Raw genomic sequence first — 25,934 nt, 5'->3', positions numbered from 1 at the left:
TAAAGAAAGCCTACAGTGCTGTGAAAAAGCATTTCCCCCACCATGATTTCTTATTCATTTGCATGTTTGTCACACTTTAATTTTTAACATTAGACAAATGAAAAACGTGTAATGACAAAATGCAGTTTTTAAATGATGATTTAGGATTTATTTATTCATTAGGAGGATAAAAGCTACCTGGACCCATGTGAAAAAGTAACTGTTAGAGAAAGCCAGAGTCCCTGGAGAGAACTCACGTGGGGGCAGGAAGAACATGGCTTTATTATAGTTGTCAGATGCAGGAATTGCTTATATATGAACAATATATAAATGCCACTTCCCCACCTAAAATAACTGAATTCAGCATCAAACCGTTTTCATAAAAATGTAAAGTAAAATCTAAAAACATCTGGCTGTTTTACAAAATGCTTTCACACAAACTGATTAGAAACTGAAAAAAAGGGGTGAACATCACTTTTATCTAAAAGAAATCTATTGTCATCATTATCTTCTTTCAACTGCTCCCTTTAGGGGTCACCACAGTGAATCATCTCACTCCATCTCACTCCATCCCTAGCATTCAATTTGGTCACACCAACACCTTCCACCTGCTCCCTAATCTCACTACAGACCACAGTGTCATCTGTAATTATCATAGTCCACAGAGACTCCTGCCTGATCACAGTGGTTGACCTGTCCATCACCCCAACAATCAAGAAGGGACTTGGAACATGATATAATCAAACCCCACTTTGAACCCGTCTGTCACTCCTAATCACTGTCCCACTGTCCTCATACATGTCCTGCATTAGCCTCACATACATCTCTGCTACTCCCGACTTCCTCGTCCAGTACGACAGTTCCTGTCTTGGTACGCTATCATATCTCGAGAGCCACAAAGACATAATACAACTCCTTTTACTCTGTAGTTACCACAGTTCTCCACATCACCCTTGTTGTTGAAAAGCCACCCTCTTCACTGTCATTTTAGTCATGCATCAGCTCCTCAAAGCATTCCTTCCATTTTTCAATAACCTCTCTTCACTTGTTAAAACATTTCCATCTTTTTCTATCTGGTAAGTCTTCCCTACCATCCAGAGTCAGTTTCAACTCCTTGCTGAACCTTTATGTCCATTAAAGTCTGCTCCAATCACCCTTCGCTCCCACTTCATCCAACTTACTCTAGAATTCCTTTCTCTCTTCTGACTGACATCTAATCTGTGGTGCCAATGAACTGGCAACATTCAACATTACCCTTTCAAACTCATGATCTTGTCTGACATGCTTCACCTCCACAACAATATTCACATATTCTTCCTTCAAGATTGTCTCTAATCCATTTCTCTTTATGTCTACCATCTACAAGCAATTAGTCATCCTAATAATAAATACACCAGCACATATATAAATGAAGATTTAAGGGTAGCTTTTGGTTTTGTTTACCATAATTCTATAAAATGCTTTGTTCTGATGTTAAGTCTTGCATTAAATTTAACAATTTTAAAGTAATTTTAAAGTATTCAAAGTATCTACAATAGATATGACAGAAAGGAAGCTATCTGTATGTGCCCTTGCATAGCCAGAAGCAATAAAAACTAAATATGTGACTGGTTATTTATACTTGGGTGGTTTGACGCATTAGTGCCAAATCCAAATGCGTCATCCAGCTCTGTCTGAGAATATTACAAACACTATGTACCCAATGCACGCCACAAACAGTGTAGGAAAATGAGGAATGAATAAGACGACAAGGAGATGGGGAGGGTGTGGTTACAAACGGCAGTTAATCTTACTCAGACCTCTAAATTTGGCACTTTTCTGGCTGTTAAATCTCTTGTCAAGCGTGTGTTCTGGATTACAGTCCGGAGGCTCTGCACCAAGAACAAATATGAAGCTTGCTACAAAGATGTGAAATCACAACTCCTACTTGGAAGACACCCGAGACGTGTCTCTAGATGCAGGAATTTGTGTTGTGATGCTGGTCACGAGCTAAACTGATTGGAGCTTCTCAATTTCACCTGCAGCTTTAGTCACAGCAGAATGTGTAAAAGAGAGGTAGAGAAGCAGGAAGAAAGTGGAGGCAGATCCAGGCTTTAATCTCCCCCATTCACTTCTCCAGGCCCTCCCCCTCACCTCTCTGACAGATGACAACTTTATTATTTCAGATGGCAAATCCAGCCAGTTCCCCTAAGTCTATTAGAGGATATGTGAACAGAGCTACAGCCACAAATGTGAATATACACTCTCTGTACACTTACTGCCATGTTCTTGGACTAAATGTCTTAAATGCAGGGTATCTAATCTGTATAATTTTATGTCAACTGAAATATGTCCAAACCCATGACTGTAGCAGTGAGAAGTGTTGTACTTTAAGAACGAAATTTTCTGCAGCTAGAAAACAAATGAAGAGTAGAGGCGAGAAGAGTTGAGTGTGGAAACAAAGCGGTTTATTTACCGGCCAATCTATGTTCCTACCCTCACCTATGGCCACATCTTCTAGACGGTGACTGAAAGAATGAGATAGGCAGACAAAATGAGCATCCCCCAGACACTGAAGGGTGTCTGGGTTCTGTCATAGAAATCAGGGGAAGAGCTTGGTTCTTTGGGAGGGACTCCTTCACACTGAAAGAAGCCAGATGAGGTGGATTGGGCAGCTCATGAGGATGCCTCCTAGACACCACCTACGTGAAGCATTTTAGGATGTCCAACTGGTAGAGGACCCGAGGAAAGATGCAGAACATGCTGAGGAGATTATATCTTGGGTTGGGTGGGCGTGCCTCCATGTCTCTGTAGGAGAAGTGGCTGAGGAGAGGACCACTCTCAAACAACAGCAGCTTTACCCACCTCCTGTTATAACCTTATAACCTTCTTTGCAAGTGGCAACCAATCAAAAAAAAAGACAACAGTGTCATTCAGCATAGGAGGAACTGAGGGGCAAGCAAGCGGTCACATTTGTGCCCTTGTTATACTCAGATTACAATGGTGGAAATTAAGTCTCTTTTAAATATATTTTAATTAGGAAAATGTATTTTACATTTGCTTGTGAGAGGAAAACACTGAGGCAGGCTCATTCAGGCACATTTTAAATTCCCACGGTGTTTGTGTGAATTGTTAGTCCTCTTTGAACTTCACCTTTAAGTCTGCCAACGGTCAGAAGTTGTTAAACACACAACACATATACCTGTTCGATTGATGGACATGTTCGCTGCTACGGTGCGGGACAGCTTATTGGCTGACACACGGTATAAGGAGCCACGAATCCAGCACATGCTGCTTCCTCTCCACTGCTGGGTGGATGACGGGTGTCTGTCGTGGGGAGCTCGAAGACGGCTCTGAAGGAAACTCCTTAGAGAAAGAGGGATTCAAATAAAAGAAGAATAGATGGTATAAGGAAACATCTGAGGAAATCAAATTACTCCCAATTCTGGTTTATTGCTACTTGGAATTATCCACTCAGCCCAGTTAATACACTGTAAAATTTTCATTCATGCATTGCTTTGAGAGAAAACCATCTGCTAGAAGACTTTCCGCTCACCCTCTTTCTTTTACCCATCCTTTCTCCCCAGCTCTCTCAGTATAACCCCTCTCTTCACTTTATGTTTCCCATCCTGTAGTCCCCCCTCTCTCGCTCGCTCTCTCTCTCTCTCTCTCATGTCACAGCACTCTGTTAAATTGCTCCTCTAATGGAAAGGACGGTAGTGTGGAAATGGAGAGAATTGAAAAGAGGAGAGAAGGAAATCAATGAGATAATAGGCAGGGCAGGGGGCCAGAGCAGCACGGTTGGCCCCTACACTTGAGTGTAGAGATCACACACACACACACACACACACACACACACACACACACACACACACACACACATAGAATTACAACACATTCCTACTATGGTATGTACAGTACACAAAATCACAGGCCTCTGCACACAGGTTCAAGATTCAGGAGTCCCTCGGTTGGCCTGTGTATGTGTGCGGCATCTGTACGTGCGAGTCCACAGTGTGTGTGGAGCTTCTGGGTGGTGGTGGGGCGGTGCAGGGGTTATGGCGATAAATTGCGCTGTCCTGTCACTTCTATTTGGGGCGGATTGGGCTAGTGTGCAGGGCGCCGCTGGAGGTAATTTGCTGCCGTATTTCAGATGGGCTGGAAATGGGTTTAGAGCGAGAGTTCATGCCTCCCATTACAGAAAAGAGAGAGAGGGTTACCCCAAACGCATGGCGCGCACAAAACAACTGACATGGATGCTTAACACGTGCAGAGCTGCTGCACTGCTGCAAATAATATCAGCCATCAGCTGTGTTCACATGCACGCTCTATTAGACTGTGTGCCATAACTCAGCAGCACAGACACTCAGTTTCACTGATACAAGATCAGTGGACGCCCTACACAGGGCAACTGCAGCCAGGGGAGCTGTAATGGAGGCTAATGTTGGAGCACTGACTGCCACCCAGGGAGGCTTAAACAAGGACTGGGTGGCCTAGGGAGCCACAATGGAGGTTAATGGGGATATGACATGAACAGTTAACACAGACGGCAGTTAACCCTGACACAGGGCTGCAGTCAAGGGGTGACGTTAGGATGTTCTCTCACCGGGTTCATATGTTCATACAAGTCATACATACAAGTGTCAGAGCAATCGTCCCAGTGATTTCACATGTCTGTGCATGACTACTTTCATGTGTGCCGTCCCCATCACAGAGCAATTGTTCCCTTTGGCACAAAAATTATAAGTGTTTGATGTACATACCTCTAATCTCGCAAACTAAGATCTGTTCAAGCTTTGTTCAATCCTTATGTTAATTATAATAACAGTCATGTCTATAAATTGTAATAAAGAGGGAACCCCAACAATCACATGACTCCCACTGAGCAAGCACTTGTGGACAGTGGGAAGGAAAAACTCCTTTTTAACAGGAGGAGACCTATGGCAGAACTCAGCCAGGCTCGGGTAGGGGTGGCCATTTGCCGTCACCAACTGGGGGTGAGAGGAGGAAGATGGATGCAACTCTGCAAAGCTAAGCCATGCTTCCATGTTGTCTTTAGAAAGAAGAGGTTGTGTTCTAGAAACACTTCCAAACAAGCCATACGTATTCAGTCTTGTTCTAATTGTTATAAACAGTTATGAACTTTAACTCTTAACGTGCTGAGAGATTTAGATACTGGGTTTTTCTGCAATTTATTTGAGCACTGCGTGGTCTGAACTTGGGGTGAAGACCCTGGGATGTCCACTCCTGGGAATATTGTGTCATTGTGTTAACACACACACCTGAATATTCTATATGAGAAAACTACAAAAACTCTTTCCTTTTTAGATAAAGGTGCCATATTTACTGATACTTGACACACATGCCACCTTTGATAACACAGCATATGACTGCTATTTATCGCACATAGGATAGTTGATACTGTAATAAAGTGTTTTTTGAATTTCAATAGTTTTTTCACAGGAGTCCATTTAAAAAGATTCAATTTAGCTACAACATTAGTGGAGGAAAATGTTGCTGATGCTGAAGTTCTGAAAAAGCAATACCATTTTCTTGTGATAAAAATATCAACCAATGAGTTACTTTTAAGTAGGCAGCACTGTGATGTAACAGATTCATTTTTGATGAGCGTAATCTTGTGTGGGTTTTATAAACTATTGTTAAAGGGCCTTCATTCATCTTTAAGGACACTTAACTTGGGGGTAATGTAGTCCATTCTCAATGCCAAAGACTGGGCTGGTAAACCGTCTGGCAACACCAAGACAAAACATCGCGAAAGAACGTCTTTTCTTAGACAAAACGAGTGCAGCTCTGAACTGCATGCACACACAGAGGTGCACACAATGAGTCACACTGGTTCACACATGGCTTGTTCATAACAAATAACATAACAGTAAGTTCCAGAGAACACAAAAAATGAAGCCAGCATTTAACTGTAGTTCTTTAAATGGCCACTTGAGGCTCTCAAGGCTTTGTCACAGGGCTGTCACTGGGAATGTTGCCAGTCCAGCACAGGGCCTGCTAGGTCTCACCTCTGGTAATTTGTGTTTGTGCTGTTGGTGCTTCTTGGAGCATTTTAATGAAATATTCTGACAAATAATATGACTTGCTATGGTAAGGCGATAAAAATAAGTTATGCTTCATTGTTGTTGTTTCTATTGGTCCTTCCTTCATAATAATTAGCAGCTGTACAATGCACTTATACAGCCAATTGATGCAGCTCGCAGATCTGATGACAGCTTACAAGGCGGCTCAGATACTGTGACAATGAAATAATCCATGCCGGTCTTTGTTCACTTCACCATATTGAACCAGCAGCAGCGCCCCTTTGTTAGTGGGAGAGCTTAGATAGAGATAAAAATCTGTACTTTGCAGTTTTTTTCTTGCCTGCAATACCAACAATTTCTTTTTGTGATTAGTAAAAATGATTTCAAACTGTGGTTTGAGTTTACATTTCTTTTTCATCTCTCTCTCTGCACAGAACTGCTAAAATCTCAAAATATCATTTTCCGGGGTGTGTAAAAATGCGATTATCAATTTCTCAAATTAACTGAAAATAAAATTTTCTTTAAATATCTTATAACTAGCAGAAAATTAACAGTCAAAACCACAAACAAATTAAAATTACACAGACATAAGACGAGCTCAAAGAGAATGGGGAGGCGTTTTTGCTTGATTAATTTATAGGAAAATTGAATTTCCTTTTAGATTAAAGTTCTACAAATTAACAAAGTTGTTCAGCCCTGAAGCACAGTTTATGTAATCTTTACACTTTTAAGTGTGCTAGAAAGCATAAAATAAAGATTGGAGGTCACAGACAGTAAAAGATCTTAAACTCATCAAAAAACAACTGTAAAAAATATGGTGTGAAAAAACAAGAGAACTAGAGGACAGGGCAAGGCTACAAAGAAACTCTCTTGAGACCATCCAGTATGTCTGACTCTGTATATGTGTATGCAGGTGTGTGTATGTGCGGTGCTCTGACCATGCAATGCACAGATAAAGGAGAGCGCGATTCAGCACTACCGGTGCCGTTGATGAATGATCCGACTTTTGTTTTAGTGACAAGGAAGAATTTGGAGGGTCGCGCAACTGCTCAGAATAATGCTGCCCTTGTCTTATTTGTCTGCAACCCCAGCATTAGTAAGCTCATATTGGGAAACAGTTACCCTTGAAACAGAGCACAGCAAAAACAGTTGTCTGGCTAATTCTAACCGAGAGCATTGCTGCTCTTCTTCACACTTTTAAAGGAAACCAAAGCAGCCAAGTTACGCATCAGGATCCTTTCAAATCCAACGTAAGGGGAACTGACTGTAGTGTAGAAAGTAACAATAAAACATATTTATTGAGAACTCAGCATTAAAAAGCAGCAGAAGAGAATCTTAACACACAACTGTATGGTGGGAGGTGGATGACTAATGTGATAAGTAATGAGCAAAGGAATGAATTGCGGTATAAAGTGGAACGAATGGGGTGGTGAATGCAGGAAAAGAAGAGAGAAGTGAAGAAGAGGGAGCGCTGCTTCACTTTATTGCCCAGTCTCTTACATCCTGTACTGATCAATACTGAAGCACTAAAGGAGATGAGCACCTGGACCAGATGTGTGTGTGTACATATTATATATACATACACAAAAGTATGTATGTATGCATATGCATGAGGGCCTTAACATTTATGCCAGAAATAAAGCAGAGAAAGATGGAGGCATTTGCAAGACTGACAAGAAATTTTATCAAACAGAAAGACATAAAACACAAGAAAGAACAGCAACAGAGCAAACATAGGGGGACAGAAAATTAAAGAGTGGTTCGTGGGGAGAAAAATAGCAAGGGAGATGAAAGGAGGGTTGGGCTGTAATTTATCCTCCAGAGTGCATGCTTTACAGCTTTCTTAATTCAACTCCTGATACTATTAATGGAGTTAATGTTGAGATTATATCTATTTTCTGGTGGCGGGGCCTGAAATACTGCAGCCGATTCCCCCGCCCCTTCAAACTGTCACCCAGCTCTAAATCACACACCATGCCTGTTATGGCTAAAACTAGGAGAGAGAACGGTATGTTGGGCAGAGGCAACCTCACTTCCTGTGGGCCTGGGAGCAAGACATCTGTGCAACTAAATGGACGAGAAGGACAAGTTAAAAAAAAAAAATCAGTTTTACCAGTCACATATTTACAGATAAACTGTTGTGTTAAAACCAAAAACTAAGTAAAACTAGTTAAATTAAACTCCTTAAGCACAAAAACCCCGCCTTCTCAATAGAGGCACCACCATCAGCCTCAAAAAAAGCCCATAAAGCAGAATATTCTCAGTGTTGCAGGTGCATGTTTCAGTTTTAACACTCTTAGTACCCATTCTAAAATGTGTCACCAAGAACAATTTTCAAAACTTTAAACTGAAATACCCAAAAAGCAAGTCAATGCTGTCAAGTAGGATGGGTGATTGGAACAGAGTGAACAAAGTCCGTAACAGAGGCCAGTGGCAACAATAATATTATCCAGGACATCCCCGTGCTTTTAATTAAGGCAACCAAAACATTGCTCACAAATCTCGGCCTGGAACTCAGTGACACTTTGACTGTCAACATATGTATGATACACAAAGCTCACCTTTATTTTTTATTTTTTTGGACAAGATAAGAAATAATGTTTCTCAATGACCTTTACCAAACCACAGATACATGCGCCTACAAGTGCATGCTATTTAGGCAAGCTTTATGTTCAGTCCTTGAAATCATTTTTGTTGAATGCAGACAGAACTTTAGGGGAAAATGTGTTTAGATTTTTTTCTTAAAAAACAAACAAAAAAATATATTTTTTAATATATACATATCATTGAATTAAGTCTTAACAAGAAAGTCAAAAATGAATTAAATGGTACCAGACCACTTTTAAATATCTAATCAATGGCTTTTCTCTACAGGTTATCTGAACACATTGGGATCCTCTGGACTACTGAGCGGTCAGGTACATGTATGGTATGTTTTCTAAGATGCAGCTGTGGCAGGCAGAGATAAGAGTTGAGAAGGTATGAAGCGAGACCAGCGGGTCTGATAGGCCAAAGATGAAGAGGAGTACTCAGTAGTTAAGAGCAAAGAATATGAGCTCATGCTCCACTCAATAGCTTCAAATTGATAAAAGTGGTGGTGGTCTTTGGAGTTAAACAGATAGATAAAGCATAAAAAAGGAGCAGGTATGAGGGTGGGGTGGGGGTACGAGTCTCCCTGGGGACCCGATGTGTCCCCCTCCCTCCCTATCTCTTTCCTCACTTCTACACATGTGGTGATATTTCACAGGATGTCAGGGGGCTCAAATTGAAAATCCCTTGATGAATCAATATTTACTGCAGCAGCTAAATGAATAGTAATAAGTCACCAGACGCTGAGTCCAGCCACAGTCCAGGGTCTTCTGTTTCACCAAATCTGGATTGCACAAATTAACTCTGCTCATCATCAACACACACAACAAATACACAAAATTATTTCATTACAAGTGGCTACGCGAAAAAATTACAAGATCGCACAATCTAAATGACAAAGACAGCACTGTTGAACTTACCAACAGTGACAGCTGTAGACATATCGAACTCCTTTCTAGCACTACAGAGCAGCATGAAATCTGTTCACTAAGGTCTGTGACACACTATGTAATTCAGAGGCATAAAGTTGAACTTGATTCTTTCTAAACTTTGTTATGTTAAACTGAAACTTTTTGCATGGGCCAAACCTTTATTCTTTCTATGTGTACAAAACAAGTTAATCTCATATACTGCAACAAAGAAATGAAGCAGATATGTCATCTCGGTTTCAAAACACCCCTAATCTAACTCTTAGGAAACCAGAGAATTGAATTATGGTTTATATTTAAACTGTTCTTCCGAGTCTTGGCAAACAAGAAACATAGGAAATAATCTTACACACATAAAAAAAATATATCACATTCTTTATTCTTTAGATCTTAGTGTTAGGTGTCTTAAACATGCATTCTTGAAACTGGCCAGCAGGGGGGAACCCACTAATTTTAAAACGAGGTCTGACTGTGAAGAAGTCTATGAGAAAATGTTTCTTGATTTTTTTCTGAACTGCTAGTTTCACTTGATCTTTAACATAATATGTTAATTTTGTAAATCCCAGTCGCATTTAGAATAAAATACACAACCTCACCCAACCACCATCGCCCTGGGAACCAAGGCAGCAACATAATTCTGGAAAACCTTGGAACAACCATGTTTTCAGGGATTTCAGTGTTTAAGCTAAGCTTACAACTCTCAGTTATGAAAAGATTATTCAAGAGTGAATTTTTTCTCAGTGACAAAACCTTGGATATCACATCACATAAAGAGGAGTTTGACCTCCTCTTAGCACCATATCAAAAAGACACAAAACAACCTCCATTCTCTTTGTTAGAGGGCTTAAAATATGGGTGCTGCAATGACTAGCTGATTAACTGACATAGCTTTCTGGTTCCAACTTTTCAAATGTGGTATACAATGAATCTATTTGAAAACACCAATAAAGAGATCTCTTTGTGACTCTGGAAATAAAACAGTTTGCATTTTTAATGACAATTTTGATGGACAAAAAAAGATGAATGATAAAACCAGTGAGTCCAATTAACATGCATTCACTGTGAACTCAGAAGTACTAAGACAAAGGTGAAAGATTGATGAATGAAGATAAAGAAAAAGTGAGAGATGAGGGCTGCAATGACATTAAAAAATAAATAAATAAATAAAAACACCCAACCACCCAGCTCCCTCTCTCTCTGTATCCGCCTTGGATTTGATGTGTTCCCTGCTGGTATAAATTAATGTGAGGAGCACACTATTGTAAATGGTTTATTCTCTGGGTTATCTACTGTGTAAAAATGAACACCATAAATTTTCGACCCCTACCACTCATGCTACACATGACTGTAACATAAAAGACAGGCATTCACTCTGCACTGAAAGATATTAGAGACTGAATCACATTAAAGCCAGACCTGAGGAAGTATCTGATAACGTGGATTACCTGGCAGACTGGATCCTCTTGGCACGCCAGGAAAGGGCTGGGTTGTAATAGAGGGTCTGCATGGCACTGGAGCCCAGATGGGTCACCATCTTGTAGCGTGTCCTGAACACCCTTTGGGAGGCGGGGTTACGATGGGAGGAAGAGTTGGCATCTATGGGCAGGGATGATTAAGAAACAGAAGCCAGAGTTAAGCATCCAGGCAGTGAGTGTGAACAAATGCACATTGACATCATTCTGAATGCATAATGTGTGCACACACACACATAAGTTTGTCTGAGAACTCTGGCAGGTGTGCTCTTTAATAAGCTTCACATATAAAAATGAGAGGGAATAACAAAGGCAGAATTTTTATGAGTCTAATAAATCATATGCTCTGTCTACTTCCTCGCCGCCATCATTCCTCCTACCCAGCCTCCCTCCTTCCTTCTCACTTTAAGTCTCATTCGTTATATCATTTTACAAATCCATCAGAGAAGAGGCATAAGAGCAGTGAGATCGGAAAGGGGGGTGGGGGGCTCTAGTGTTGTTATTTATTTATTTAGACTGTTTATCCATCAAGTTATTTTATGATGGCCTAAGCTGGCTGACGCACAGAGAACAGAATTTGCATTGAGGATCGCTGGAGTCCCTGTTCACATCAACATCAGCCACTACAAAGGCCTGTGCACTGAAGTTAAATTGTAAAGACATTGTGAATACCTCTAAAAGGTTTTTCTTGTTGGTCACACTTCTGTATTCTGTAGTTACTGGTAGTTGTTACTAATATGTCAGATAAAATGTATTTTTTTGAAAAACTACCTACTTTTTACTTTCCTTTCATTATGACAACCCAATAATGAATAATAACAGCAGGGGTTAGTGTCAAAAATGTAGTAGTGTATTCTAATTCATGGTTGTGCTGTAGTTGGTTCTTCATTTTAGCCTCTGCCACTGAGAAGAGAGAAAATACAACATAAAGAACTTCTTTGCAGAAACCTGAAGCTGTGTTAAAATAATGCCACCTGCAGACTGCAACCACTGTTTGGGTTACTCGTCTGTACATTATGAGTGAGTCTTTGACGTGGTCAACGTGCTGGTGTTCACATTCCTTTTGAAAAACCAACTTTTCAGCCAGTCAGCATTGTCAATGGTCTTATCACAGTCTGCAGTCTAACCCTAACCCTACCCCCCCACCCCACACCCCCACCCCCGAGATCTGGTATTCATGATGAGAGAGTTGGACTGCTGCATAATGTCTTCTGCAGCATATCTCAAAGATTCTCAATGCCGTTGAAGTCTGGACTCAATTGTGGCCAAGGATTGAGTGAAAATGATGTTTTATGGTCCCTGAACCATTCTTTCACAATCAATTCTGTCATTGTCGTCCTGGAATATGCAAGGGAAGAAAAAAGAAAAAGTAATCCACTGATGGAAAAATCTGTTCATTCAGTACATTTAGCTACACTGAATATAGACCTGAATCACTCTGTAATAGAGTTAATCTAATCAAATCACACTGGTTCAATTCTAGCAAGAGACACAGATCCCCCTTTGGCAATACGTCAGGAAGGCATAAAAGTCTGCCAGTTCAGACATGCAGAGCTACCCTTTGTGGTATCCCCTTGTAACTGGGAACAGCTAAAAGTGGCTTTATGTATTTATATGTTATGCAATTGTTTTTATTCAGAAGAGTAAATTCAAACGAGTTTGGCTATAATCCGGCTTGCTTTTTATGTTTGTCACTGTGTTGTTTGTTGATCTGTTTTGCTTGTTAATGCTTTGTTCTTAACCTTTCATTCTCTTTTTGGATGATTATGAAGCACTTTCGTCAACACTGATGTTGTTTTTAAAATGTGCTATAGAAATAAATCTTGATTTGATTTGATTTGATAAGAAAAATAGATTGAACCTGGCTTTTGTTGCTGAATTCAATTTTAGCATTCATGTACAATCTACTTTTCAAAAGAAGTTTTTTTGAAATTCAGTGTTCAAACTGGTTGGATGACAGCGGCTTAAATACTGACCAAAATCACTGTGATAGCAATAAGCAGCATGAAGAAACTGAAGAAAGTTCTTTGAGCCCATCATCTTGGCTATCAGGCTACAAAAACATTTTAGTCACTTTTATCAATCAAAAATGTTTTTGTCAGGTGAATAAGACAGAACAGCTTCTATTTATCTTTATACAAGTTGATGATAATTTTCAGGAAAAAACAGTTTGACTAAAACTCCGTCAAACTGGTAAAACTCTACATCCATTTTCTTTACGTTTTAATCACTGAGTGCAGCCATGACTGCCTGTAGAAAATGAGGATTGTCTAACTTTAATGTTTTTTCATCTGTTTCTTCTTCACAAATTATGTCAAGTAATTTGACAGCAAGCATGGATTTAATGGTGCTAATGTTAATGATATTTGAAGAAAAAGCAACAATCTCCCACTACCAAGAAAAAGATTTAATGCAACATGAGTCAGTTGCTCAGTGTATTCAATCAAACTATTAAAGAAAAAAGAAGTCATTATCTGCACTCTCTTCCCCCTTCTACCAATCATTCAATGCAGTGGTCAGCGACAGCACTCAGTCTTCCTAATGAGTAAAGAAAAGAGTGAAGAGAGGTGTTAGAGGGGGGAATTAGGAATGAGTTTATGCACTCAGTGCAGAACTCATTTCCCATCACCTCTTTTACAAGTCTTTAACTGCCAGTTGTTAGGATTGTTGCTGTTTTAATTAGCGCCCAATAACAAACCGTGACTGCCACAAGGTCTGTGGTGAAGAATAATGAAATGATTCCATTTCCACTTCTACTCATTCAACCTTCCCTCTCTCCCTCTCGCCACACCTCCCCCTCATTCTTCGTCCTGTTCAGAGATGCTGGTTTCATTTGTCAGCCATGATGCAGCTCTGGATCAGCTGGAGAATTTATCTCAGACACACATTTACTGTTCAACAAATCACAGGAAGGGGGGAGGCAGGGGGCTGAAATACTGACAACAGGTTTACAACACGATCATAGACACAAGCACACACCCTACATTAGTACACCAAGCAGTTTAAGTTTGTTATTTATTTATTTTTTAAAAGGTAGCATTTTTTTTCACCATCCCTTTCCTTGCTAGAGGGTGCAACAGGACATGACTGGTGTGTTAAAAAGAAAAAAAAGGCTATCACACTGTATCAACAATCAAATTGTATCAATAATACATGTAAAGAATTAAAAAAAAAAGTGATTCTGTTCAACTGGATGCAGGGTTTTCAGTGGCAAAAATATTTCATTACCCACTCTGTGCCAGCTGACTGCAATGGAAAAAAGATTTATCACGATATGAATTATTTTATATCACGATAACAATATATATCACGATATACCACCTGACCTGTGGTCATCTGGAAAGTACGCAGTCTGTAAACAGCGACCGCAGATGGTGCAGTCTTTGTTAATGAAATGGATGGTTGTGCTCATGTAGGGCGTATCTCTGCTCGTCCATAGGTCAGTCATCAAGGCATAATGCACAACACTGCAAACATCCTTCTCTACTTTGGCCCGGCATGCGTCATATAAGCAAGGCAACTTGACTTTACTGAAGTGCTTACGTACCTCGGATCAAGGACTTTGACGAGGTCACGAAAGCTGTCCTTCTCAACTACATAAACAGGGGCCACGCCTTTACAAATGTAACGCGAGATGGCTCCTGTGAGGGGCTGGGACGTTTTCTCATAAGGGCCTTGTGTGAAAGACTGCCGTATCTTCAGCTGGCTATAGTTTTTCTTTTCCCAACTTGCTGCAAAGAAACAGCATGTGCATCAAAATAAACTATTTCCAACAGTGTAATTTGAGTTGTACGCATCCCAGAAATTATACAGAAAAGCATAAAGTCAAACATAACTTTTAAAATCACCAGTATAGGCTTATAAAGCCCTGAAAGTATTTTTCAGGGAAAAAACTTCATTTTCCGCGAAAATGACGTCACTTCCGGTTTTGATCAGGTAATGGCGGACATGCTATACTTCGCGCTAACCTATATTCCAACGTAGGAAGTGTTATGAACAGCTGATCGGATCAGCAAAGCGTGTTTCTGGAATATTATGTTTTTGTTGCTGCTAGTGCTTTTTATGCAATTTTTGCAAAGCTATATGTGGAAGGAAACCGTGACCTAGGGCAAGCTAATGGCATAAGATGTACGTACAACTCCTCCGGTTTTATATGCAAAAGATTTTATTGCGCTAGCTTACGTGGTTCCAATTCTACAGGGAGTTAAAAATAGTTATACAAAATGGAGCGTGCCCGCTCCGACCGGTTTTAAGGGGTTAATGATATATTTTATGTAATAATTTATAAAATTAGGTTAGAAACGATAGAAGACAAATGGCACGATAGACACTTTTCTATCGTCCACACGATATATATCGTCATATCGCCCAGCACTAGCTATGAGTACTGTGAACAGAGAGTTGGGGAATGGAGCTCGATCTTACTTTAAAGCTCATACTTAAATCTTTCCTTTTTGGTAATGCTTATGGGCTAGTTACGGATGGATGCTGGCGGCTTCCCCTGATGTACTGGGTGTGATTTTTTTTCACTGTCTTAAACCAGTATCAGTAATTATCAAACTATGTCTCTAATATAGTGTGTATTTTTTCTCATCTCCCTTTGCTCTCTCTCCTTTTCGCTTTTCACTCCCAATCAGTTGCAGCAGATAGCTGCCCCAGTGCGAACATTGCTCTCCTGGGGCTTTCTTCCTGTCAACAGGGAGTTTTTCCTTCCCACTGTCACCAAGTGGTTGCTCATAGGCTTTTTTTCTCTCCAATATTGTAGGGTCTTTACCTTTCAATATAAAGCGTTTTGACCTTTGTGAATTGGCATTATACAAATAAAAAATTGATTTATATAAAACTGAATTAAGTAGTTTTTGAAAAGGGGTTTAAAATAATTAAGTCATGGGTATTATTATACTGTTAGCAATGCAATAAAAATATTCTTTTAACAGGTTTTCGACCATAATACATATATATTTTTTATTAAATGATTCAAACAACACAGACCAATCATTTCTGTGTGTGTAGTTACTTCTCAGAGACCCATTCTGATTAGTGAGTGCCATGTTGTAAACAGGAATTAAATTTACTTCAGTTTTGTCATGTCAAAAAAACTAAAATATCATGACAAAACTGAAAAAAATTAAGTCAATTTGAAATAAGAGAGAGAGAGAGCGAGAGAGACCTAGCTTAAAAATAAGACAGTACAAAAGGTAGCCCTAGAGGGGGAATATGGGTGGGGGTAGTCATTTGTACAGGATTAGTTGCCTGGCTTCTAGTCACTTTTTCTCCCACAATCCATCTGTACTCCAGTCTGAGCTATTTGGGCATCCTGGGAGATGACAAATAGGGCTTGTCAAAGGTGCTGCCATGATTCCCACCCTGCAACCTCATACACCCACTTTCACCTACCTTCCCTCCCAACTAACACCTCAATGTGTCTCTAAGCACTCATTGCAAACATCATGACATCAACCGTGTCCAAGATGCTGTCGCACAGCTGTTCTACTCCTACTGTTGTTTAATGACATCTATAGTGAGTTGTGCTGTTGGTGTTTTCGTTTGTGTGCATGTCAGCAGGGATGGATGGACGGTGTTGCTCTGATTGTAAACCACTGCAGGTTGTGTTGGTTGAGTGGCTCTTGGAGCAATGGGGTTTCAATCTTCCACTATAGGACCATGACCAATGAGCATGTGAACACATACACGCACACACAAACACACACTTACTCACATACATACACCTGGGGTCTCCATCTTCCCTTAATAGACCTCTGACAGTGGCCTGCCTTGCAAGTGGCGCCCTACACTGTGAAGCCACCATTTGCAGACGCACGCAGCTCGTATCCGTCCATCCATCTCTCACTGACTCGCTGCTGTGAATCTACAGATAATCTACTCTCGTCACCTCACGCTGCACTCATCGCTCCTTTTGCAAGTGGTCTGCCTTCTAGTCAGAGCCACATTAACTATATGGCTTCAACATAGTTTTCCACTTACCCCTTAAGATACTCTTGTTTAGTGCTTCTGGCCCAGTACAGAGGTGAAAGGAATTTTGTTTAATGACAGTATATGTCTACCTGGTATAATAACAATGCTACTTCTATCCCTATTAAGTAGACCGTGCATCAGGCATGACATGACCAATTACTGTATTTATTTATTTTCAGTCAATCAGTTAAAGCAACCAAGCAAACGGTATCACAATTACCCACCAAGTACAAATGAATTAAAAACATAGCAAAAGGAACCAGCCAACTACAATAGATATATTAAGTAGTTTTAGCTGATATCTATTTGTGATAGTAATTGGTACATGAGATTAGAGTATTGTGTTGAAGTCTGGTGGTTTTCAAGCAGTTTTAGTTTTTAGACCATTACACTGAATTTGAAATCAATTCAGTTGTTCAGGTGAAATCCAGTCATTTATTGTCACTAAATATGTTAATAAGTTTAAATGTGGTTTTGTGCATTTCAGACATTAAGGTCTTTTACGACCCTTTGACAACACTGATAACTCATTAAGACACATCCCAAAACGGATAATTGAAATGCTCGTAGTTGAACTATATACCATATTGAAAAAACTGAGAGTAAAAGCAGCCATCTTAGAGGAGAGCCAGTATTCAATATTAGAATAACAGTGAAACCTTGTAAAACAGACTTACTTTTAATTTTAAAAGCTCTTGCTTAGGTGTTTTGTGTTTCTTGCTCTTTGGGCATTTGGCTCGTTGTTGCAACGCAGTCATGAGAGAAACGGAATAAATCTTAAATAGACCCATAACAATTTGCATATCTACGGCATTAAAATTTTAAAATTTGAGTGAACCAACACCTCAAACCAAAAATCGAGGTTTTTTTCCCTTCACTTCGTCCCTCTGATTATAACAGTCCAGCAGACAAATTCACTTTTTTTCATTTTAGATCCCACTTCATCAACATGAAGTGTTGAGCTCAAGCTCTATCCCTAAGATGACTGAGCCCCGTATGATAGACTAGACTTTAGGAAAACTTGTCTTCTGCTCTCTTTTACACTCTATCCTAAGCTCAGCATCCCGACAGTGCACCACTCTGAACCTCCAATCCTGCATCCTCTTAGGGATCACCCAGCAGTCTGCCTCTCCATACCTGACGGCTAATTCCAGAGAACAGCAGTCTCCTTCTGCCCCCTCCCTGGAACTAACCGATGGATAATAAATCTTATTATTGACAGTGCCTGTTCCCCTTGCCATCACATGTTCCCGTCCCCTGGGGCTCATCCTCTGACTCCCACAGCTCCATCTCTCTCAAAGAAGACAGCAGTGCCATGCTAACATCAGACTTAACAAGCAAGTTACCACAATTTAATAACCCACTGGAAGTCAACACAGTTATGATAATATGATCTCTGCGTGTTTGACACCCAGCGACACTTTCTGACAGATGAGCCAGAGACGTCAGAGTTTGATGTCCCGCCCTGCCAAGAGAACTGCATTCCATGGTCTTGGAATTACAGCATCTCGTAACTCCCAAGACAGCAGTATCATCCGCTCACAAAGTATGAGCAGAATGTGAGCCCTGTAGTTTATGTTGCATGTGAACAAGTTTAGCATCTTGTTTTAGGAAAATCAAGAAGGATGGGGAAATGTGCCAACAGATGATAAAAAGTTCACATTTTTCCATGTAACACTTAATACTTGAAGCCTTCTCTGTCAGGACAGGCAGAGTATATCTTTATCCGTTTTTAAACCAAAATTATAAACAGGGTCTGTTATGTCCACTGTTTCAGGACATGTGATCCGTGTGCTTGCGTCTGTTGATTGCTTTATATGGATTGAGTAGGCACATTATTAAAACCACTTACTGCTGAAGCAAGTAACACTGATCACCTTGGAGCAGCAAACTGCTAAGAAACCTCTGTTCTTGGCATTTGTGTGGATAGACACCCCTTAGAACAGGGGCCTTATAGTGCGGCTCCGCGTGGTTTGGGAAAATAAATTAGAAGTATTTGGGCAGATTTATTTAAACCTTGCTGACAGGAGCTATTTCACTCTCTGCTGTGGGGACATCACCTTAATCATTAACAGTCTTTTTTTTACCTAAATTCAAAGATCAAAAAATATTTTAAGAACTCACGAGGATATGTGTGTATTTTTAATTACCGGCATGTAAATTTATTCTCTTTATGACCTCTGATTGATTCCCATAGATTAAAAAAGAAGATTTTTTTTTAAATTGGAAAAATAAATAAATAAATAAATAAATAAAAACTAGATGAAGAATTAGTTCTACAATAAATGTGATGACAGACAGATGGTGTTAACCAATTGCTCTTCAGTTCATGACCAAATTAACACTTAGATACAAGTGGTATGTTATATCTAACAAAGTATTTCTGTATGATGGACCTACAATCTTTTTAGACGAATACTCATGGGCTCCATTAGTGGTGAGTGCCATTAGCAGATGCTGTCAACCAGCGTGTTGGTGATGTCACCACAAAGAGGGGTGTTCAAGGGGGAGAATGTGGTTTGTGGAGTAGCGAGTGTGGTGGGGGAGAGAAAGGGGAAGGCTACTGGCTTGTGGCCTCGTCCGTCATCATAGTGGTGCTATCAGCTGTAACATATCCAGCTGACCTGGGAAACAGGCTGCCCAGAGGAACGGCAATCCTCCCATTCAGCCAAGTGCAAGCACAAATGCATGAGATGGTATAAAACAAGAACAGCTACATTATACTGTTTCTGATACTGTTTTTGAAAGTGCATGTAAAAGTTTCAGTTATCTAGTCCCAGCATTTCAGCCCAAACCCAACAGAAAGGTACGAAGTGATATTTTTGCACTTCTGAAGGGTTGTGCCCCTTCGGCGTGGGGGCTCTGGGACTGGGGCGCGGTGATGCGGTTGCCTCTCCGGTGGTCCTCCTTGGTCATTCGGACCCTGGGGGACCTGTGGATGTCTGGGCCTGGATCTCCTCCATGTCTGCTTCATGCTCTGGGGGGCAGGGCTATGGCTCCCCACACCCTCTAGCAGATTGTTACATGGACAAACCTTTTGAACTGTTCCCTTGTTGTTTGTTTCCTTTTTTCTTCTTTTAACTGGTGATCCAATGGATTCTCTCAGTGTCTTCTCTTACTGTCCCCCCTTCCGCTGTTTTTCTTTCTTCCTTTCTTTCCTTCTCTTTCTCCCTTTCTGTCTAATTGTCTGTCCAATTTGTAATAACTTAAAATAAAAATAAAAAATAATAATAATAATAATAATATAGATCAATCAAGTGGACCAATATGGCATTGCCATATTTTCTCCACTTGAAAAAATAAATCAGTTGAGCATCTTTCCTGGCCTTCAGACAACAATTCTGATTGCTAAAGTACCAAACGGGACAGGCAAGAAAGACGGGAAAAAAAGATTAGAAGCAGCTGAAGAAAGAGGACTTCATTCAAAGAGTTCAGGAAGGAGTTGAGACAAGCTCTGGGTGGTAGGGTGGGGTTACCAAATGACTGGAAAACTACAGCTGTAGTTCTGAGGGAAAATCCAAAGAATTTGTTTGGCGTATCCTTTGGATAGAGGAAGAGGATAAGGAGACTTGGGTAATTGAATGACAAGGAACATAAAAATATTCAGTATCCAAAGGAAGAATTTAGCAAAGAAAAAGTGGGATAGTCAGGGAGTTGCTGGGAGGCTAGGCATACAGCTACGGTGGCAAAGACAAAGGAAAAAGCTTACAGTAAATTCTATGTGAGGCTGGGGAGTAAAGATGGAGAAAAGGACTAGGGGCTGATGAATGCATAAAATGAAAGAGAGTGAGAGATGAGGACAGAGGATAGTTAGAAGATTGTTTAAGACAATCTTGAAGAGAGAGAAGGTTCCTGAGTAATGAAGAAGATATGTGAATGAAAGTCAGAATACATGTGTGTGAATGAAAGGGAGACAGGTGGAAAAGTAAAGATGTAAGAGCAGACATATTGAAAAAAGAGAGGAAGAGAGAGGGGTTGAAAATCTAAAGATAGAACTGCCATTCAGAAGGAAAAGAGGAAGAATTCAGAGGTTTATGGATGTAGTGAAAGATCGGAGGGTTGGTGTGAAAGAAGAGGATGCTAGGGACAGAGTGACCTGCTGTGGCCACCCTTAAAGAAGAAGAAAACACAGCACAATCCTTAAGTATTATGCTGAATAATATTTAAGTAGGCTTGACAACATCCTTGATGAATAATTAAATGTTAATAGCACCTGTGTGTGTTTTTCCAGTGTATATGTATGCCCTTGTGGCCATATAGAACATCAATAATGTAAATACAACATGGTGAAAACATACATTTCCTGTGAACTCAACCTTGACCCTGACCCCAAACCCGTAAGCTGCCAAAATCTTTAGTGGTGATTGGGACTTGGTCAGGTTCACTTCAAACGCTTCATACGTGTCCCAAGGTACACACACCATGTTACGTTTGGTCAAAGGGTCAAAGTCTGGCTGTCAGTCAACATATCCCATTAGACACATCAAGAAGAAGTGCCTGGGGCTTAGTCCACTTAAGGACTGCTATTATTCCATATCTTATATGTGCATGTCTTTGTGAGTATAGAGTAGGTGTGTTTGTGTGGGTACTGAGAGTGAGGTTAAAATGTATCTTATGAAACCCTTTTTGAAGTGCAAATGGAACACCTCTCAAGGACAACCTAAGATTCAATGAGGCATGTGAGCAACACACATCAACAGCTGAAAAAGCCCACGGCACAGGAAGAAGGAAGTGATTGAGTTAAAGAAAAGAATGAGAATGGGGAAGCGAATGGGCTTTTAATCAAATGCTCTTCTGTTTTGGATTTTTATATTGCAGCATTAACCAAGATGCAGCCATCTTCAGGTGTCTGGAAATGAAATATTTTATATCAGTAATACTGAGCTGTCAACATGGTGACAAGATTATATGGTAAGATAACCCCAGGTTCTTCCTGAAGTGTGAGGAGTCGGATCCTGGATGCACAGAGTGCCCCCACCAGGACAAAACCACTGTTAAGGTCCTGAGTGGTGAACCGACCCATATGGAAGAGAAATAGTAAAAACTTATATGATTTACTCATGAAAGTGGCCACTTTCTCATTACTTTCATATATTGTTTTAGTAAGTATCCAAAACATACAAGTTTCATTATATAATTTTTCAAGGGATCTTATATCTGTTTTCACTCTTGTATGCTTTTCATACAAGTTTCACACAAGACAGATACAAACTTTATAAGATTTAAAGATATATCTTTTCCATATGGGAAGGCACCTTGGACAGGGACCCTGCAAAACCTTCCATACAAATCGATGGAGAAGCTTCAATAATATTTGAATTTTCATTAGATTACTTTAAAACAGTTTACTGAACCGGACCGTTTCTCTGCATTTTATAATATTATGTTTTTCAATTTTTTTTTGGTTTCTTTGTTTGTTCTTTTAAACCAGAGACTGGCAGTGTTTCTCAGTCAATATCTAACAGCATTCTTGCTTTAAATCCTAGTCCCTAACATCAAGTCTGTTAGCTCTTGAAGAAGACTACCAGGAGTGTATCCCTTAGGTCATGGGTGACACAAACTAATGGGTGTTTTTGACCATAAAGGTCATCTGGCACGGGCAGACACTCTTTCCTGCCAACCTTACACTCCCTGAGAGGGGCTCTGCACCTCCCTGGTGTCTAAAAAGTCTGAAAGGTCTTGCTGTTGTGCCCACAAATATCTTGTGCTTCTTATGATATCGCATCTGGAGAAAGACCGGCACTTGAATTGTAAGAGACACGAGCTTATGTGTGTTGGTTTGACTTGGTTGATTCGTCTTACTGAATGATGGGTTAAAGACACATGCAGGGTCTTGCAGTTTGTCAGTCACTGCACACACAAGAAGCAGAAGTGACTCACTGGTAGAGATTTAAAGCAGGACTGAGGTTCTGGTTGCAGATGCCAGCGTGACGCACATCCATCATGCTGCCGATTCTTTTGGGCCAGTGAGTGATGGAACCCAGTCAGCCGGTTGGACACCGGCCCTCAACTTATGTTTCAGCCACAGAATGAAAGACAACGAGGTGATGTACAAGCCCACAGCGAGATACACAAGCATCATGAATGTGTTAGAGTTAAAAGAGAAGGGGAGAGAGCTAAGGCTGAGGAAAAAGGTGGTCAGGGTGTCGAAAGGGACCCAGATAGGACAGGTAATGCCAGTGCAAAAAAGGAGCATTTACAGTAGATGTGCTTTACACTTTTCGGACAAACTCAGCGAATCAATGCGGGCAAGAGTTTGAAACTTATGAAAGAACTAAATGATGCCTTTCTGCATGTTCCATGTATGGCTAAAAGAAAAAAGATAATTGTACAGATACTTAACTTTTACATTTTGGGCTCTTTCATTAACTGCAACTTTTGCAGTTTGCGATTATTCTGTGGATATTACATTTAGTCCTTAGCTAGACTTCAGATATTTGTAGTACAGTTTGATTTTGTAATTAATGTATAGGAACTTTCTTAGGATGCCAATTACATTAACATCTGTAAGCACTCCTATATTAAAATCTTCCTCCTTCTTTTATGACTTATTCTCCATCTATAATAATTAAAGTTGTTAATTTATTTATTTTTACTAAGGATGCTACATACATGAACAGAAAGTGTCCTTGTGTTACTGTAAAGTTTTAAGTATCCAGTAATATACAGACTATAGATTTACAGATGGCCCTGGGCAATGACAGTGATATTCAACCTCTGACTGTCAAAGTCATGAAGACTGCCTGCTGGGATAATACACAACTTGCATTTGGTAGTACAGTCTGGCCCCATGCCATGATCAGCTCAGTAAAGTTAAGGCACTGCATTACCGGGGTGAAAACTAAGGGTTTGTGGGGGTGGGTGATGAGACACAGCCAAGTCTCTTATTGGCTTGCCAATTTGGTGAGGGGAAGAGCCTGAGAGGATTCCACTACCCCATCCTATAGAGAAAACAACCATGTGTTCTACGGAAGACCCCCCCCCCAAAAAAAAAAAACCCAAAAACAAATAAAAATAAGAAATTGGCCATCTTGAATGCTTTCCACCTGTAATCATCACCTCTTCGCATTGTGCTCACACTAAACTTTTCTTTCCTTAGTTTTAATGGATCATACCTCGCCATGTCTGCGTAGGTGTCCGCAGCTCTATCTGTCCTTTTTGTGTGCAGCATCCTAACCCACCCATAGCCCCTGCTTCATTCCATGGTGGCATTCTGGGTGCAGCTGCCAGAATCTAATTGGTCCCTCTGGGCCAAGGGAGAGCTGGCATCAGCCTGCTAAAATGCTGATCACAACCAGAAGAAGTTGGCATCTGGTAGAAGCAGAGATTGCCACCAAACCACTGGCATGGTCCACTCACAAATACACAACACAGCAGCAAAAACACTGCTAAAGGACCTTCAAAGTCACAGATAAATGCTTCTATTCTTGCTTCATGTTAAAATTGCTTACTGAACACAGCACCAGAGAGTATGATCAGGACAAGCTGAAAATAAACTACTTTATCCATGAGACATGCTTCATACCAAAAAACATAAAAAATAAATACTACAAACATCACTATTTAGCAGGTTCTATAGAAACAGATTCCAGTCACTTGATCAGATTTTTAAGTTGTCATTAAGTCAAGTATTAATAATATCAGTAAATCTCAAGACAAGCTCAGTCAGTTATGTCTTTAACTAAAAAAAGAGAAAAAACTCAGAAAAAACCAAGACTAGAAAAGTTCTCTGCAAACAGCATGTGTTGTTACGGATGATGCCTGCAGCAATTAGGTTAACTGTCCTCATCAGAATGCTGTATAAGCATTCTGTTGCTCACATTCGGTGTGCGAGGTAGCATCAGCAAAAGCAGTGCCAAGACTTACATGACTGTCGATTATGTTGCACTACAGCATTGTCCTGATGATTTGCCATGTGCCAGGTACAACTGGGATCAGTATACCATATTATGTACTCTATATTCTACCATATACCTAAATACCAGTGTCAACAAAGTTACAACATTATCATACAAAAGTTACTGCTAGCTGGCTAACTGTTTCTAGCTTCCTTTAATTTTGTCCATTACACAAATTTCAATTCAGTTTTATTTATACAGTGCCAAATCACAACAACAGTCACCTCAAGGCGCTTTATATTGTAAGGTAGACCCTACAATAATACATACAGAGAAAAAACCCAACGATCATATGACCCCCTATGAGTAAGCACTTTGACAGTGGGAAGGAAAAACTCCCTTTTAACAGGAAGAAACCTCTGGCAGAACCAGACTCAGGGAGGGGCGGCCATCTGCTGCAACCAGTTGGGGTGAGAGAAGGAAGACATGATAAAAGGCATGCTGTGGAAGAGAGCCAGAGATTAATAACAAGTGTGATTCAATGCAGAGAGGTCTATTAACACATGTTGAGTAAGAAATGTGACTGAAAAGGATATACTCAATGCATCATGGGAATCCCCCAGCAGTCTACACCTATTGCAGCATAACTAAGGGAGGATTCAGGGTCACCTGATCCAGCCCTAACTATATGCTTTAGCAAAAAAAAAGTTTTAAACCTAATCTTAAAAGTAGAGATAGTGGTCTGTCTCCCAAATCCACACTGGAAGCTGGTTCCATAGAAGAGGGGCCTGAAAACTGAAGGCTCTCCCTCCCATTCTACTTTTAAATATTGCTTAGTTATCTACATTTATGTTGTACTGCTAATTTATTGTTGCCTAAAGTCAATGTTTGACATCACAATAATTAGGGTAATTTTTGGCTTTAGCATTTTTTAACAATGGTTAAGCCAGCTAGCTGTAACATAAGAGCATCCAAACAGAAAGCAATTTGCTCACTGCACACCACTTTGTTGCAGACAGTTCGTTGCTTGAGGACATTCCAGGTTTCAGTGGCCTGAAGCCTTGTGTCATGAAGCTCCATGCTGTAATAGCAAATCAGCATTATAAAAAAAAACATGCAATTTTG

General features: G+C 40.2%; 1 protein-coding gene across 3 annotated transcripts in view; it reads right to left on the bottom strand.

Moving 5' to 3' along the window:
* The window catches only part of zc3h3 (zinc finger CCCH-type containing 3), a 72,277-nt gene that overhangs the window by 19,612 nt on the left and 26,731 nt on the right, over positions 1 to 25,934 (bottom strand). For all 3 annotated transcript variants that reach the window (XM_006803627.2, XM_006803628.2, XM_087831180.1), the window contains exons 4-5: positions 10,969 to 11,119; positions 3,161 to 3,324 (exon numbers count right to left, since the gene is read on the bottom strand). In XM_006803627.2, the coding sequence (XP_006803690.2) occupies positions 3,161 to 3,324; positions 10,969 to 11,119 (315 nt within the window). The remainder of the gene's footprint in view (positions 1 to 3,160; positions 3,325 to 10,968; positions 11,120 to 25,934) is intronic.

Source organism: Neolamprologus brichardi, chromosome 17 (genome assembly GCF_056152115.1).
Source record: "Neolamprologus brichardi isolate AB-2024 chromosome 17, ASM5615211v1, whole genome shotgun sequence".
NCBI lineage: Eukaryota > Metazoa > Chordata > Actinopteri > Cichliformes > Cichlidae > Neolamprologus > Neolamprologus brichardi.
This window is presented reverse-complemented; position numbering and strand designations above follow the sequence as displayed.